Source organism: Micropterus dolomieu, linkage group LG02, assembly GCF_021292245.1.
Source record: "Micropterus dolomieu isolate WLL.071019.BEF.003 ecotype Adirondacks linkage group LG02, ASM2129224v1, whole genome shotgun sequence".
NCBI lineage: Eukaryota > Metazoa > Chordata > Actinopteri > Centrarchiformes > Centrarchidae > Micropterus > Micropterus dolomieu.
The window spans coordinates 27,085,795-27,104,410 of NC_060151.1; the positions used below are offsets into that span (position 1 = coordinate 27,085,795).

General features: G+C 40.3%; 1 protein-coding gene across 1 annotated transcript; it reads right to left on the bottom strand.

Moving 5' to 3' along the window:
* Positions 1-3,402: 3,402 nt before the first annotated feature.
* On the bottom strand, positions 3,403-14,960 carry LOC123967516 (germ cell-specific gene 1-like protein). The gene is made up of 5 exons (XM_046043638.1): positions 14,657-14,960; positions 11,739-11,786; positions 8,436-8,588; positions 4,194-4,305; positions 3,403-4,001 (listed from the first exon to the last, which is right to left on the bottom strand). The coding sequence occupies exons 1-5, from the start codon at positions 14,958-14,960 to the stop codon at positions 3,698-3,700; spliced, it is 921 nt and encodes a 306-aa protein (XP_045899594.1). The 3' UTR covers positions 3,403-3,697.
* Between the last annotated feature and the right edge of the window lie 3,656 nt (positions 14,961-18,616).

The window sequence follows — 18,616 nt, forward strand, 5'->3', positions numbered from 1 at the left end:
GTCCATGTCTGCGTGGGCCTGGTATGTAAATGTGAGGTGTCTGGGGAGTCATTAAGTGCTGCAGCCTCTCAAAGGGCTTCATTATAACTGAAGTAAGTGCTGATAGTCACACCTGTAGTTTTTCAGGGCATTACAGAGTGATTCTCTAAGTCCTCTACAGACTTGGGGTTAAGTTGGAAATCTAACCCTGGCGGAGAACATTTGATAACTGGCAGAGACGTCATGAGCCTAAAGGTGCTGATGCAATTAAGACTTAAGTGTTGTTATTTCTTTTAAACCTCTTTAATGGGCTTCTAACAGCATGTTGTGTAAGTACATCTTTAAAAAGTGGTTCCTCAAATGTGAAAGTATGAAAAGCTGTGTGATGTACACAAAAAGCCTATTTCTCTCAAATATTGTTCACAAATCTGTCAAAAAAATCTGTGTTAGTGAGCACTTCTGCTTTGAGATAATCTATCCACTTCACAGGTGTGGCATATCAAGATGCTGATCAGACAGCATGGGTATTACACAGGCGTGCCTTAGGCTGGCCACAATAAAAGGACACTCGAAAATGTGCAGTTTCACTGTATTGGGGGAGTCTGGAAACCAGTCAGTATCTCGTGTGACCAACATTTGCCTCACGCGGTTCAACACATCTCCTTCCCATAGAGTTGATCAGGTTGTTGATTGTGGTCCACTCCTCTTCAATGGCTGTGCGAAGTTGCAGTCAGGTCGAAACCCCGATGAGGACGATGAGCATGCAGATGAGCTTCCCTGAGACGGTTCCAGACAGCTTGTGCAGAAATTCTTTGGTTATGCAAACCGATTGCTGCAGCAGCTGTCCGGGTGGCTGGTCTCAGACGATCTTGGAGGTGAAGATGCTGGATGTGGAGGTCCTGGGCTGGTGTGGTTACACGTGGTCTGCTGTTGTGAGGCCGGTTGGATGTACTGCCAAACTCTCTGAAACACCATTGGAGATGGCTTATGGTATAGAAATGAACATTCAATTCATGGGCAACAGCTCTGGTGGACATTCCTGCAGTCAGCATGCCAACTGCACGTTCCCTCAAAACTTGCAACATCTGTGGCATTGTGCTGCGTGATGGAACTGCACATTTTCGAGTGTCCTTTTATTGTGGCCAGCCTAAGGCACGCCTGTGCAATACCCATGCTGTCTGATCAGCATCTTGAGATACCACACCTGTGAGGTGGATGGATTATCTCAGCAAAGGAGAAGTGCTCACTAACACAGATTTTGACAGATTTGTGAACAATATTTGAGAGAAATAGGCCTTTTGTGTACGTAGAGAAAGTCTTAGATCTTTGAGTTCAGCTCATGATGAATGGGGGCAAAAACAAAAGTGTTGCGTTTATAATTTTGTTCAGTGTAGTAATAAACACAAAGTATAGCTGTGGCTGATGGGAATGTCATTAGTTTTGCAGGTATTTGGTCAGACATTTTGCTTTTGACCTGATTATGGCAATAGAGGAAAAATTACGTGTTGAAAGTTGTTATAATTCATCCTGAGGGGAATATCAATGTCTGTACAATACTTCACAACAATCCATCTTATAGTTCTGATATTTCATTCGTGACTGAAGTGGTGGACCGACCCACCAGCAGACTCATCTGTAGAGCCACGCTGCTAAAAATGCATGTATGATAGATTAAGTTGGAACCAGGAGGCAGCTCTGTAAGATCTAATAGATAATTTGAACCAGCAGTTTGGGTTGTAACTTAAATGTTCTATTATATTATTATATTAATAGAAATATAATAACATGATTAAACAGTCAAAGACCTTACGTGTAGTTGCTCTCTAAGCTTGTGCCAAGATAATGTGCCAACACCCGTTTCATAAGAAACTGTAATTTTCCTTTAGCTGCGACCTCCCCGTGTGCCTACAATCTAAGATGAAATGTTAGGCGAGCACAGTATATCTTGGATTCTCGCCACCTAATGAGATTACTTCCTGCCACCACAGCAGCAGAAATAACTCCCGGGTTCAACCACAACACAGCATCAGGTCGTCTGCAGGGGAGAGAGTTTAATGGTGCCATCAGGAAGAACAAATGATAAGAAATCAGTGACTACTGGAGGAGAAGTGACTGCTCTGAGCCAAACAATAATCAAGGTTTTAATTGAATTTGAATTCATTTCAAAACATAATCATACTTTATTTTACATCTTCAACGACATGAATTATCAAACGATACAGAGATGATTTCTGCGTTGTGAGTGAAATACAAAAATACCCCGGCCAGCTGATCACTTTTTTCCCAATAGATGTCAGCCTTGCTTCTTTACATTTCCCTTCACTCCTATTTTGGTCTGTTACTGTCAATGTTTGATTTATAACTCAAATTAGAAAATGTTCTACATCCATTACACCAATAAGAACCCATCAAAAAGCATCAGCCCCAGACAAATTAGAAGTGACAAGACTACAAAGCCAATTCCTGTTTTGAAATAGAATACAAAGATTGTTTTTAAACAATCAGTGACCTAATTAAAATATGGGCAGTGCTGCTGGTGGATTTTCAAAGATCCAAAACATGCAGGCATTTTGTTACCATATCATTCAAGTGTGCACCATCAGAAGTGTGAAAAAAAGAAGCTTTTTAACACCTTTTCTCAAGCATATTTGCAGACGTCCTTGCATATGCACATGCTGTACATTTGCGTGCCAAGTAGAGATCGTCAACATAACAACAAGCGCCAGCTGATCATCTCAGCTCCACACTAGCTGTATGATGAACCGAGCATAGACACAGCTGAGAGAAACCAGCACTCCCAATCTGTTCCTCAATAACAGTCACGATTTTAAGTTTTGGCTGGAACATATAAGATAAACTTTTTGTTTACAAGCATAATCTCTACTCTCATGGCTTATAGTATACATGGACAGATTATGAGACAACGACCCCTCATACAAACAGAAGCATGACCCCCAGGTAGTCAGGTGTGTTTGTGGTTGCTTTGTGTTTTTATGTGGTGTGATGTGTCTTTATAGTCGTTTTATGTGTCTTTATGTGCATCTTTGTGGTCTCTTTGCATCTTTTATTTTGTATGTCTTTATGGTCATTTTTTGTGTATTTGTAGTTGTTTGTGTCTTTGTGGTCATTTAGTGACTTTGTAGCCATTTTATGTGTCTTTGTAGTTGTTTTGTGTCTTGTGATTGCTTTGAGTTTTTGTGATCGTTTTGTGTGTTTGTTGTAATTTTGTGCGTATTTTCAGTATTTCTGCATCTTTTATCGTTTTGTGTCTTTGTGGTCTTATTGAGTAGGTGACCGAGCTTCATCCCAGACAGTAAAAGTTTTTTTAAAAATTTGATGCTGCTTGAGATTTAAAAAATTCCTCAAAGAGTTGAAACAGACATAAAGCATCTGTGCGGCAGCAGCAGCCTGCACATCCTGCAGCTTGTCACAGATTAGTGTGAAGATGTTGAAATTGCGCCCCTCTTCCCTTCCTAATATCGCATGGAAAGATTTGATGAAATGCATGTTGTGTCAAAGCCGACCATGTTATCTTATTTCCGGAAAAAGAATCTGGCCTCTGGCATCCTAGACACACATTTGGTGTGTGGCGACAAAACAAACAAATATTCTCTGGTGTTAAAAATTTTAATCCAGGAACAAGAGTCAATCTGGGACCAGGAAATCAGCCCCAAAAACTGTTCCAGTGGGGCACAGGGACAAGGATAGTGACTCCATTTTAGCAATACTCCTCTCCTTGTTGTTCTGGTACATTGTCCATTTCAACCACGTATGTTGTTCCTGTGGATGGTTTGTGGCCGTTAACCGGCAGCTGTAGCTGTGCCTCTGCGTCAGAGGGCACAGCGGTCAGGTACATGTCCCACATCTGCTCAGGGAAGTCCAGCTCTATCATCTTCTGCTTAATCATCAGGCTCTTCTCGATGTTCCGCCGCTTGTATTTAAACTCTATGATGGTCTTTGTGTACCTGTTGAGCGCCGTCACCGCGGAGCCCATGCAGGTGCCAAAAGAGCCCCATGCTAAGCTGAGGAGAGGTTTGAAAACAGTGTTAGACTAAAGTCACACTGCTGCGTAACATGTTACTGCCATTTTATTTAAGTGTCCAAATTCTGAGTGTGTAAATTTATCCACTTCATTGTGCCCACAATAACACAGTTCAACTTGAAAATAACCAGCTAGGACGACACATTTTTCAGCCGATGTAAAAAGTGCTTACGCGTAAGACCAGCTGTAGTCCCACGTCTTGGGCCTCCAGTCTTCTGGGCCCATAGCCACAGCCAGCTGGAATATGGTGGTAAACATCATGTGGGCCACCATCCCACAAAGGCCTGCGAACAAGAGCATATCAGTGTGTTGTGCAGTAATATGTTCCTCTGAAAACCTAATTTAATCCACTTGCACAAATTACTTACTTTAATATTGTGTGGATGGAAGAAATTTTAATCTCTACAATGGTTTATAAAGAGCTAAATCAAATACAGTATAGTATGTTAATTAAACACTTAATCTGTTGTTTAACAAACTCTCATTCATTCAGCTTCCGCTTGAATTCATAACATGCCCATTTCTAAAATGATTCTGAAAGTGCCAATTTAAAGAGCAACTACAACCAGGCAAATAAACCTGCTTGCAGCAACCTGCCAAAATGGCACGTTTCTTACGCCGAGTTGAATCTTGGACTCTCAACTGCAAGTAAACAAAACCCCACATGTACCAACAGCACTGAGACTAATAAAAAAACATATTTCACATGACTTTTTGGGGCTGAATCCATAGGTGTCATTTACACTGGGGACGCTGAATGCACCACATTTTGAAATGGCTGATTTTATCCCCATCACTCTTTGAAAGCGTTTGTTAAAAATGTTCTAAAAAATAGCTTGCACCAAGAAATATTAACTAACAAATGAAAATGCTTTAAGAAAAGGTTTATTTATACAATAAGAAAACATGCAAGTTTTCCCTCATATAAAAACAGACATTTCTACCATAAATTGGAGCATTTGGACACCCTTGGCTGAATCCAAATGGAAATTGTGCCATACAGTCTCTGCTAACACTTGAAAGTAGTGAAAAGAGGAAATTAAAGTTTATTACAGAATCTCCCCTATCTGATGATGTTTGATCATCACCTGAGAGAGATACAACCGTTATGATTGATATCCTGCCTACACTCCCTGTAGGTGGATTTCTATACTCAGCACACCTGTTCACACCCATTTGTGACGATGGGGTGTGACCACATGTGCAACAGACAGCACAGAAGGCACAGCAGCAATGCTGTTCCTACACACAAGAGCAACTCCAACTGGAGGGTCCTCTGAAAAGAGTTCCAAGTAGACGGGGCACGGCATGAGAAGGCAGTCTTTCCCAACAATTCAATCACCCTGGGAACTTAAAAGCAGTAGCCTTCTGGATCGGGTACGATGACTACTGCCTGCAAAGCTAAGAAGGCTGAAGCTAAGAAGAATGGTAATTTTCATGAATGCCTGATAGGTAAAAATCCACAAATGTAGCTGTCTCCGCGTAGCTTATGATGGCCTGTCCACCATTTTGTATGATCTGCAGTGATTTGTGAGCAATCTTGCATTTGTAATAAAACACAATGCTGCATGGTGTGCAGAACAGAATCAGAGAGATGGCACCATGAGGTGCCATGTTGAACATCCAGTAACCAGTATGAGGGAGTGTGAGAGCGATAACATCAAAGTTAACACACCTGCTCCCCATTCACACCTGAGACCTTTTAACACTAACGCGTCACATGACACGGGGGATGGAAAATGGCTAATTGGGCCCAATTTGGACATTTTCACTTAAGGGTTTACTCACTTTTGTTGCCAGCGATTTAGACATTAAAGGCTGTGGGAAGTGTTATTTTGAGGGGACAGCAAATTTACACTGTTATAAGGATATAATCAAATATTACTGTATTAACAATAATTACCATAGGTATTTTTAAACATGGGGCTAATTTTATCCTTTAAGAAACACATATTTGCTGACAGTACAACTGTATTGAGGACACGATGTTGAAGCTGAAGCGTGCTTTTACTTTTATACAGTCCCTGAGCAAAAACTGGGATGTGTGATATTCAGACAGACTCTGGGTGAGGTGAACTGGCCCTTACTCATCCAGTGCTCTGCCTCTCCACAGCTGCTTTTCTTGGGATTAACTCGTAACAGCAGAGGGGGATGGGAGTCAGGGGATGGGGGAGCTCCTCTGGGCAGGTCTTGCCACGGCCCTAAACCGCTGCCCCAGCTCCAATCCGATTAGTCCACAAACCAGCAAATCCTCAGAGGAAGTGAGTGGACGCAGTACAGTTAGCTGCTCTGATCGCTCTCTGGTGCTGCCTCACCTCCATCAGACAGCCTGACCTGCTGCCCTGCTCCCTGTCTTACTCGCATAAAATTCATTTTAATGTTTATTATACATATACACTTTACTAAACACCCCCTTTTCAGCATGTAAAAAGTAGTATATAAATTTAATAAATGGTATAACACACTATAATGTAGTTTAAGCACATATGAGTGCAACTATAACTAACTCAACCATCAGTGGAGATATACAATTAACGCTGTCTATTTATGAATGTATATGGAACTGTTGTGATACTTTCCTATATACCTGATGAAGGTAAAATAGACTGAAATGTCATAAATTAATAAATATTGCAGCAGTAAGTGAGACACCTATCACATATTCAGGTGTGCAGAGACTTTTTAACATTAACATAAAATATGTCTTCAAGTAATGATAGTTGACAAATACTGTACATTCATAAACACAGCTATGAAAGAAATATTAGGATCTTTAACTTAAGTAGCAGTAAAAATACTCTGTTACATGTAAAAGTTTATGCACAACATTTTGTATTGTGATTATTACCCACAAATATCAGTTGAATAAGTATAACTAAAGGTTTTTGTGAATACAGACATTGTTCCAAAAACAGGAAACCCAAGGAATTAATCCAGATTTGTGGCAGGAATCACAGTTTAAACGGACTTTATGTGACAAGCTGTCCCGCTGTGGTTTCACCCGATTGATTGGTTTAGTCAGACTGGATTTGGTTGAGTGATCCCAGCGGGCATCGTTCAGAGTAACGCTCAGAAATGACCTTTCAGAGGCTGAAATGCATAAATAAGTTCAGTGACTTAGCTGACTGTCAGTGGGTGAAGCTGAAGCATATTGCAGTTTGTATAAATTAGATAAATAGCAAACCTTCTATAGTAACGTACGGAGGCTTGAATGTGCCACGATAATAATAACATGTTCTCTGTGATGCATTTGAAAACAAATTCTTAGTTAAATTAACATTATCATTTTGGCTTAGTATTTATTTATTTTTCTTTTGAATAGTATTTTTGTTATCCCACCCTTACCCCCTTTTTAAAAAATTGCATCACATCTAATAGCATTTCCTGTCACTCCTTTACAATAAAAGCCTCCGTGTGTTTTGTTGGGTTTGTGTTAGCAGTAACTGAATACAGCACCGATGAACAGGAAACAGTGAGGCGGGTATCAATGAGATAAAATCACAAACAATACCGATAGATAACCGCCACATTGTTCCCCTCAACCACGTTTAAATGGCGGACTCCACCGCTGATAATGTCTTCCAACCATATAGAGATAGAGAGGTAATTACAAAATGTAAAAACATTGAAAAGATATCATAGATAATATCTATATCTTAAGGATTACTTTAAAGGGGGTTGTCTTTATTCATATTTACACTACACAACAATCACATACTGTATTGAGTGGCAGCATTGATAATCAATAAAGTATACTGTAATAATTAACCACTGAAGAATTATTTTGCTGGCAAGTCTATTATAAAGACTTTAGTTTGAATTTATGACTTTTGTGTCACCAGTTTTCTGGTGCGGTGTCTTCTTTGCCTCAATGAGCCCAACACATCCAAACTGTAACGGGCTCAATACTGCCCCCTGAGGCTGGAGGATAAACCACCCCCCACTGTTCTTCCCCCAGCAGCCACAAAGGGCAAAAGTGAGGTCCTTTCACACTCCAAAACAAATGCAGACAGGCGACACAAATGTCGGATTTATGCTTAATTTGAAGTGTTTTCAAGTAGTATTTTTTTATTCTACCAGAGAAAAGACTTCAATGATGAAGACTAACTGGTTGTTTTGGAAAATATACATCAGTTAAACTAACAACCTCTGTTATAGAGCTGCTTCATCCCTGAGCTTTTCTTTGGGACCTTCTGGCACTGGAAAGGGACCATTAGATATCTATGGCTAGTTTACATATGGACGTTAAGTGGGCCAACAAGTTATTTGATGACTCCTGTCCTTTGCACTTTGATTCAGAATAACTCAACCAGGGAAACTCTCGGTCAGCCACTCACCTCAACCGGAGAGATGCTGTAAACTTGTCTGTTTGATGTCACAGTGATAGATAAAAAGAAAACAGCAGCTGGGTTACCTGACAGGGCAGTGCACAAGGCGGCGAAGGCACTGAGCTTCAGTTTGTTCATGATACTGAAGCAGGGACACTGCTCCAGGGTCATCAGAGCCCCGCCCGTAAAGAGCAGGGTGAGGTACAGACTCTCAGCCACTATACACAACCACAGGACCCCTGGAAAACAAAGGACGGGAGGGAGGAAGACAGAATTGAGCTGTGTTGTCCTCATAATACCCTGTTCCTGATGAATAATCCCACTTGTCTAAAGGCAGACACGCATGTGGGCACAACAGGTCTTCCCCTTTTACGTCTGGAGATCTGAATCTGATCGTCTGCGCCTGGACAGATTTATGAAATCAGGGCAGCAGCTGCTGGGCTAATGCAGAGTCTACAGAGGTGAGATCTCACAGTACAAATGTAGGTTCTTTATTTTTAAATGTTTTTTTGTTTGTTTTGTTTAGTAAAATGTATAGCCGTGTTTCCATCAATATTTTTTAATGCGCATTTTGAAGTATCGCATTAGAAAAGGTTGATGGAAACGACAAAATAAAAAAAAAAAAATCCTTAATTTCGCTAAAAAGTTTTTACACTCACTTGAAGTGGTTTTTGCCTTTGTCGAAAAAGAGTACATGCGCTAAATGGGTGATGGAAACATTTTTTCCGAATGCGTTCTGACGTAGCTTCTTGCCCGGTTGTGCAGAGTTCTGCCTGCCTGCCGAGAATTTCATGCATCTCGCGGCTGGTAACGCTCATTTGTGCTGAGAAAAGAGGTGGATGCAAATCTCGGCATGTAGCCTTCATCATCTGTTCTGCCGAGTTATGCATTCACCTCTTAAAGGTCCTTTTCAGACACTTTGCTCTGCAAACTGATCAAACGGGGTTATCACCGCATATTTTTGCTGAATCTCAATGAATGCTACTTCTACTGAGTGTAATAAAATATTTACGACTCTAAACGTTCATAAAATATATACTTCGAATCATTTATCACCATTGATGAACCCCAAAAAGGATTTTAGAGCATTTAAAAGATAATTTGGAGGTGCATGCAATTCTCGGCAGGCATGCAAAACTTGGCATAACATCACCAGATATTCCCATAACATGCAGAGACATGGCTGGTAGCAACTTGCTCGCTTGAAACACATTTCTGAGGACCTCACTCCATTTTTCTTAGTTCAATTGCCATCAGGTTCATGCGACTGGTTTTGTTTCTGGTTTGGAACCCATACGTCTTGTTTATTACAGCCATGTGTAACGTCATTTCTGAGAAACCATGCTTTGTCCATCAGTCAGGCTCTAATAAAACCTATGAGCAGTGGCCTGGCTCTTATCGCTATAGAGAGCCTTAAGTCCCTCCCTTTCAGTGGGACCACCATGGGACCTTATTTCAGAAGAAAAATGTACGGTAGTCAACGGCAAGAGACAAGTCATTTTTTGATGCTATTTGAAATGTACCCTGAATTATACATATGATGTTTGTCAATTAAAAAGACAAACTGTGTAAAGACTGAAAATACATAATTAGAAAGACAACAAACCCAGAAGTCGCATATGTGACGTCATAACTGTTTCTCTCAATGACTGAAGCTAACGTTACTGAAGCTAACTAGTCAAATTACTTCCATGTGTAGATGATGTGATGAAAGGACCAGGAGTCGTTGGATTAAACACACCAGGTCAGATACATTTGTGCGTGGAACATCGTTAAGTTACCTAGCTAGTAGCAAGCAAGCAGTGAATGTTAGCTTAGCATTACAGCGCTAACATGTTGGTAATGTATATTGTGCGAGATGAGAGATAGGTTTCACATAAAACCAGTGCTTCAAGTGGACAAAAATAGGTGCCAGTACTCTTCAACCTTAAGTGAAACTAGTAAATATTATAACATTAACAACTTTGAGCATTAAATACTTATATATACTATTTTCTGCAACAATTTATGGTGGAAATTATTTTATTTATATGAAGGGGAACAAAATTAAGGTGGCAGGTGACAATTCAAAATATAAAAATATATTGGAATCTATGGCAGTAATCAGCTTTTGGACAATGAACATTTGTTTCCTCTATATTGCATTGCATGTTTTCTTATTGTGCATTGTTTCATTTGTTATTTAACATTTATTGTTGCTGTTGTACAGAACATTTTTAACAAAAGCTTTCAAAAAGTGACGGAGACATTCAGATTCTGACCTGTCCCCAGCGTCCCCAGTGTAAACACCTATCTATCAATGCTTTTAAATGTCCCGCCACATCCAAGCTGTGATTGGTCGGTTCACGACAAGTGACACTGAACAGGCACCCGAGCTTCTCTTCTCCCCTCGTCTCTCTCCGCCGACAGAGTTTGGCAGGCAGGCGAGAACGGGAACAGGTGAGCATCACGTAACGCTAGGAGAACCTGATATGGAGAGGGCAGAGGAGAGTACCGGCAGCTGCGGAGAAATCCCGCTACGCCAAAGAGTAAAATGTCAAGGTGCCGTACCGGGACACACTTCAAGCACTGCATAAAACTAAATGTTACTGTACTGTTTTTACGACAAACTGCAACTTACTTGATGAACAAAATCATCTTTTAATTTGACCAACATAATCACAAATTAAACAGGATAAAAGAATGAGTTGTCTCTTGCTGTTGACTACTGTACATATTCTTTCCGAAATAAAAGTCCCATGGGCGAAAGTGGAAGGGAGAAATATGGAGTGGAAGGCAGGTGTGAATCAGAGTGGTGGCGATTGGTTACAAACCAAACAGGGCACCATAGTTAAGTAAATAGTTGTCAAATAAATCAAAATTGACCAACAAACTAATAGTGATTCAAGCTTGAGATTGTGTTTCCAGTTCTCTCTGTTATCTTTAGCCTCCGGCTGCTGTTAGCGCAGCACATAACAGAATTTAAAGATTGGATGTTTCTTACTTAAAAAACACTATGGGACTATAACATAGCAGTTATAGCTGTTGTTTTCAGTCAGGGAAGTTTCAATGCGATTCAAGCTGTAGAAGTGATCCAACTGTAAGTCACATATCATTGTTAATAGGAAAGAATTACTGATTTATAATTAGTTTTACTTCCGAAAGGGGGCGCCTTAAATATCTTCTCCCACCTCGCAACTCTATCGTCATTTGAATGTGTAAACCAAAGCCGGTGGAAATTGTCATGTGCAAGTATTCTAGTGTTAATAAATAGATTTTCAGAAAATCTACTACTGTTATGTGAATAGTAGTGTGCCCTAGCATGTCCTTCTTAATAACGTTACCTGTGTTTAGTAATGCTTCCATATATACTTTATTTGACAATTTTAAACTTCCATAATTTTACCAACCTCTTTCATGTTCTGGTGCAATCTCTGAGAAGTCCCGACAGTTAAATCCTGTGATCACAAGAAACAAACACAGTAAACTTTCAGTTATAGTTGAAGAATAAACTGACACTATGGGTCTGTAATTTCTGAATGTTTTCACCAGGAAATTCCCAGAATGATTGGTGGGAAAAATTAGGAGGCTCCTTCAAAGTTTTGATCCATTTACACCTACAAAATTATTTATTATAACTATTGCAAATTTATGGCAGAGCATTAAGACCACTGTTAGGAAAGAAAAATCTATTGGTGGAAGTCAGTAGATTCAACGTTTAGTCCCTAAGTTGCGTGCAAATACTTATGCAAACTTATTTTACTCTGTCTTACTACCAGAGCTTATAAAACCAAATGATGGCTTGCATGCAATGCTAAGAGAGATTGCGCAGTAGCTCTGCTTGCAAAGTTAAAGTTAAAAATACACAGTGAGACATACTCATCAATATTGCAATATAAAGTATTTTATTAATCAGCATTTAATGTATAAAGAAATTAGCCATGTGTTACAGCCTATTTTGGGGAGGGAGGCTTGCTGCCTCGCTCATACAAGGCGGCTTCTACCTATTTTAATAAAAATACCCAAACTAAAACTCTGTCAGTTGCATTGTGTTTTTGTTTTGCATGACTGATAAGACCCAATCAGGAAGCCAAACGTCTGCGTCATCATTTTAAAGGTCCTCTGTTTTCACCTGAAACGCTTCCCACGGAGTTTTAAAACGAGAACGTGCTCAGCAGCGTTTTCAAACTTCTCTGTTTTAGGTCACAGTTTTAGTCTGAACAGGAGGTGCAAACGTAGCAAAAGGTCTGCGTTTTCAAGATGACATCCACTTTCTCAACATGCACATCAAGCACACTCATTTGATTGCAAGCAATATATCTAATTGATTGACGCAACTGTTGCAGGGAAAATACACTATTGTTTCTAGGCAGAGCCAAACTGGTTAAGAAAAGGATTGTGCCAAAACTGTCAAGGTTTAGGAAAAGTGGGCCTTGCAAAAAACAAGGAGGAGAGTAAAAAAGTATATAAACGAATGTAACATGGGAGCTTGATCAGTTTTTCCCTAGCATCAGTTCGGTTTTATATTAAAACTCATATTGGATTTAACCCTTGTGGATTACAGTGTTTCACTGAAAGGACTTGTGCGTGAGGACCTGCGGATATCTGGCCCATATGTATAGTGTGGTTTCTCTGCCACACTATACATGTAAGTCATCTGTCACGTGTAGCTCAAAATTACATACACGTTTTGGAGGTTTTTAGCTTGTGATTTTCTTCAGGAAACATCGTCAGCTCAGGGGAAACTTAAAGGCCCTGAAAACACATTTTCTCAATCATCTTTCTATGAGCAAGTCCAAACTAGAATTAATGGTCAACAGAAGGACAAAATTGCATTGAAATTACTCAAAGTGAGTAAAGTAAAAAAATAGGCTGCAGTTCAAAGGAATTGTGAAATAGATACAGATATATCTTTGCAAACTGAAGAATAGGATCAGATTTGAGAAAATGCTTCACAACATATTTTACTCCAGTTTGATTGCATGGGATGGATGTATACAACTTGGATCTTTGTTCGCACTGCAAACAAGATAAAGGTACTTTTTAGCATTTGGTATGCACTTGCACTAAAGTAAAAACCATCTGGGAAAATGTTACGCAATTACTGGGAAAGATCATTGGGTTTACTGTTCATTGTGATCCAGCAGTGTGCCTTTTGAATTACACTGTTGAAGGAACCTCATCCAAACACTACAAACACATTTTAACAACCGGATGCACGACAGCTTAATGACTGAAAGTGGGAAGGTGGCTTCAAACATTCCTAGAGACGTTCTCCATGGAGGGAACTGCATCTAAACTTTCTGATGTTTATAATGAGGAACATCAATTGTGGATAGTTGGCTTGAACTGTACTTTATTTAGCTTACTTTACCCTAAATCCTCGCCTAAATAAGCTACACATAATCCCCCTATTTATTCTATTGTTTCTATAAGTTTGACTATTTTATTGCCTTTTTTCTGTGTTGGTATGTAAGTCAAAAATGCTGTTTCTTTTTTTCTATTTGTTGGGATAACCAGTTCAAGTAAACAAATGTGGCAACTTGGCATTGACACTAACAGTGACGGTTTTTATGCTCACAACTAAAAGATCTCTAATGTTAAGTTTTTATTTTGCTGCCGTTTTTCTTTCCCTGATAACCTACTTTTTACCCCACGACATTTATTAATGACTATTTCCTTCTCAGCTTCAGATTAATACAAAATACAACAACAAACACATTATGATGTATAATTTTAGATTAAGCAGCACTGCAGTTTGTTAAGTGCTTCAAATTAGCCCCAAATCTACTGAATCAGTTAAAGTGATGTTTACACATGAATGCATCAGTACTTATATTTCAATAACATACATTATGTTGGTACTTTAATTTTAATGCTAATACGTTTGTATTTTACTGAAGTCAAATTTCTATAATGTGGTATTTTTACCTAAGATTTGAGAACCTCTTCCAGCACTGCCTACTTTTTTTTTTTTTTTTTTACCAAACTCAGCTATATGTCTGCTTTACCATTATATCAGTTTGATAGGTCTTTTTCAATGAAGTCCATGTGTACCTGCAAGTCTTTAAAAGAATCTTATTTGGTCTACAGCCATATATGAAATACTGTGTGAGTGGCCTATATCAGCACTTATCACATATCAACTGGCTTTCTCACCTTGTTTGTACATGATATATATAAAGTTATATTACTGTATATAAAACATTTTAAGTGTATTAACCAATAAATAGACTTTATAATTTTTATTTATAACCAGTAGATGAACAAGATTTTGCTTCCTCCATCATCACTTTCTGTTTTTGAAGGATCTCGTTATCAGGCTTACCGTTCATGTCGGCGGCCTGCTCACAGGAGAAAAATATGCCTGTGTGGAACTTCCTCAAAAGAAACTTCTCCTCTCCGGTCTCAAAGATGTACTGGACCAGCCGGCTGTCGTTGATGTTGGTGCTGTTGAAGCGGATGCAGAACCACTGCTTGGCCTTAATTGGCGGCCCTGTGCAGAAGGGTTTGGGCACTTTCCTGGTCCCCTCACACCAGTAGCTAGTGGTCACTGCTGATAAGGCAAAAGCAAACGCCACAAAGTTGAGGGTGAGTGCCAAAGAAGCCCGCCGCCCGCGCTCTAGCCTCATGGTCGAGGCCAGGCCAGAGGAGATGAAATGAAAAGGCAACTAATCCTGGCTTTCGATATGTAGCCACCGTGTTTCGCCTCCCAGCAGATATATCAAATCTTCATAATCTTGTTGCGTTTGAGGCTCCTTGGGTGACACTTCTGTACATGCCTCCGCCGGCTCTAATGATGTGCTACCACCTTGATTAAAGGATTCATTCTCTCCACTTACACAGAAACAACAGAAACCCATGGCAGTGCAGTGACTCTTTGCTTTTCTCTGCTCCATTTGAAATTGTTCACTCTCCAGTCTCTGCTTCTCATCCAAGCCTATTGCTCCTCCCCTTATACAAATCTTTGCCTGCAATATCATTTATTACAACAGGCAAATTATATTCAGGACTTCCTTTGAGCATATTAATAAAAAAAAAAAGATTACTCTGAGCTTAGATTATAATCCAGGACAAGCAAACATTTCCCTGATTTTTCAGCATTTCGTGTCAAAGCGTATCTCAAAGTAATTGCAGCCACAGACACAAGATGAAGAGCCTGTTTTACAGTCGCTGACCTCAGTCTCATATGATCATCCATCCATAATGTGTGTGCATGCAGCGAGAATCTCCTCATGTCTTCAAACAAATGGAAGACTGTGAACGACTTGACAGATGTTAGGAGAAAACATCTGCTGTCTTTACTCTACATTTGTCTTGCTCTTCTTCTATCACATCGTCACACTTTTCATAAAGCTCACACTTTCAAACGTGTCACCTGTGGTTAGAGCTGCAATTTACTGCAGAGGTGAGATGCATCAGTTGGCTTTATCTGAAATTTGATATGGGGCAAATTGATGAGCAAATAGATGATCTGATGAGCACTTGTGCATTACGACAGTGGTTCCCAACCTGTCTATTTGGATCCCTTTAGGAATCGCAAGATAAATCTGACAATTTGCAAGATGGTTAACAAGACAGGAAATAAAGAAATGAGACTTCAGTCATGCTAGCAGCTCTGTGAGGCTGTGTTTCTGAGCATGTTAACATGCTCACAATGACAATCTTAATATGGTGGTGCTAAGCAGGTATACTGTTTACCTTGTTCACCATCTTACTTCAGTATGGCTCTTGGACCGTACAGTACAAGTTCATCAAAGAACTGATATTTGCACCATTTTCTGGGAGCACACCTCCCTGCCCTTCCCTGTGCATACATGAAAAGCCTGAGACAGAGAGTAGCAGTAAAAAACCCTGTACAGAACAGAGCAGGTACATGCCGGTGTTAAACAGTAAGACCGTACTGTTTATTATCAGGCTGCAGCCTCTGCTGCTCTGTCACCTCTTGCACACACACACAGCGGCCAGCGCAGAGATACGCCACGGTGGTGACGATGAAGTCAAGATAACTGTAAAGTAGTCAAGTTGACGACAGCTACCCTCGTTACCGTAGTACGTGCAATAAAAACCTAATGAGACAATACCAATACTTTATCAATACATCTGTTTAACAAGCATAACATTTAGAACATGTTATTTGATCTGCTCTGTCCACAGTCTCTCATGCTCTGTTATAAAAGCACATCGCACTAACGCTAGCTTGGCAATTGAAAGATGTCTGTAATTTAACTGTTTAGCTAGGTACATCGTTACCTGCAGTGAATCACAGCAGAGACAGAGGGAAGGAGGACAGGAGGAAGGACTGAAAATGAGACAGATGTTTGAGTTACTATGTGGAAGTCATCTACTGTTGCTTTATAGACATACTTTGGGTAGGCGGCAACAGGGGGTGGGGGTGAAAACAGGTGAAAACATGAAAGATCTCTGGGCTGGGCTAAGCCCCCAATGTTTCAAGAGCCTGGAAACGCCCCTAGTGCATCCCTATCAGATACGGCCTGAAAGGCGGAGCTGGGGTGGTGGCGAGTTATGAGCTGCTGTAGAGGAAGCAGCGAGGGCAGGCAAGCAGGCTACCGCAGCTTAAATCAGGTGCCATGTGCGGAAATTTGCCCATGAATGCTAAAAGAAGAATCAGCTAATGTGGCTGGCTTAAAAAGGCTGCTATCAGCTGATGTAGCTGGGATTGTGAGCTGAGCTTGACTTCGTTGCCTGCCTGAACTAGCACTATGCTTGATGAAACACACGGGTAAACTATATAACAAAGTTATTTATTTAAAAAACCTATGGATGGGAGGAGTCTACAAAGTCAGTAGTGTAGGGAGTGGATGAGTGAAAATGTACTGCATCGATGGTGCTGTTAAAACAAAGGAAACCAAGAGCCACAACAACAAAATATGAGATGAGGAGATTTGCCCAAGGACTGGCTGCTGCTTTATGCATGGGGCACACCAGGCCCATGTGTGCCAATTAGGTCTGCAGCCCAGAAGACATAAAGCAAATCAACAGCAGTGTGAACCAAGCAGAGGGTCTGTCGCAACGTTCTAATGTTAGCACGAAACACAAAGTTCAGCAGAGGCTGATGGGGATGTTTTACAGGTATTTGGTCATAAACCATAGTATTGGTCAAATTAAAATTTTTATCTCATGGCTGTGCTAGGGAAAAAGTTAAGTGATTACAATTCTTCGTGAGGGGAACATCATGTCACAACACAACGTGTCGACCCATCGCATATTTGTGGATACACTTCACTTAACCTCATGTTGGCACTTGAGAAAATGACAGGTTTCCTAAACCTAACCAATAGTTTTGGTGCCTAAACCCAAACCAAACTACATATACATACCACATATTGAAACGGACGTGTTGGAATTTGACCTTGCGCGTCAAATACCAGTGTTTGTCAGGCTTTTTCAGAATGAGATGAGAACATGTTGAGTATTCTTGAATAATTCTGATTTAACCATGTTAAACATACATGACAACCCCAAACGTGGTCCACTACAGCCTTGTGTTTTAGTGTTTAATGTCATTTTCAATGACATCCCACCAAGACCACCACTAACCTATTGAATGGGAACTAATGCCAATTGCTTTTGTGTTGTGTGCTGTTTGGCAAAGACTTTTAACTAAACTTACACACATGTACTTAAGTGTATAAAGAATATTGGAGTCCCTTTACGCAATTGTTTAGATAATAAAGAAAATTAAAGTATTATTGTGTATATGTACACTCACCTAAAGGATTATTAGGAACACCATACTAATACTGTGTTTGACCCCCTTTCGCCTTCAGAACTGCCTTAATTCTACGTTGCATTGATTCAACATTTAGAAATGTTGGCCCATATTGATAGGATAGCATCTTGCAGTTGATGGAGATTTGTGGGATGCACATCCAGGGCACGAAGCTCCCGTTCCACCACATCCCAAAGATGCTCTATTGGGTTGAGATCTGGTGACTGTGGGGGCCATTTTAGTACAGTGAACTCATTGTCATGTTCAAGAAACCAATTTGAAATGATTCGAGCTTTGTGACATGGTGCATTATCCTGCTGGAAGTAGCCATCAGAGGATGGGTACATGGTGGCCATAAAGGGATGGACATGGTCAGAAACAATGCTCAGGTAGGCCGTGGCATTTAAACCATGCCCAATTGGCACTAAGGGGCCTAAAGTGTGCCAAGAAAACATCCCCCACACCATTACACCACCACCACCAGCCTGCACAGTGGTAACAAGGCATGATGGATCCATGTTCTCATTCTGTTTACGCCAAATTCTGACTCTACCA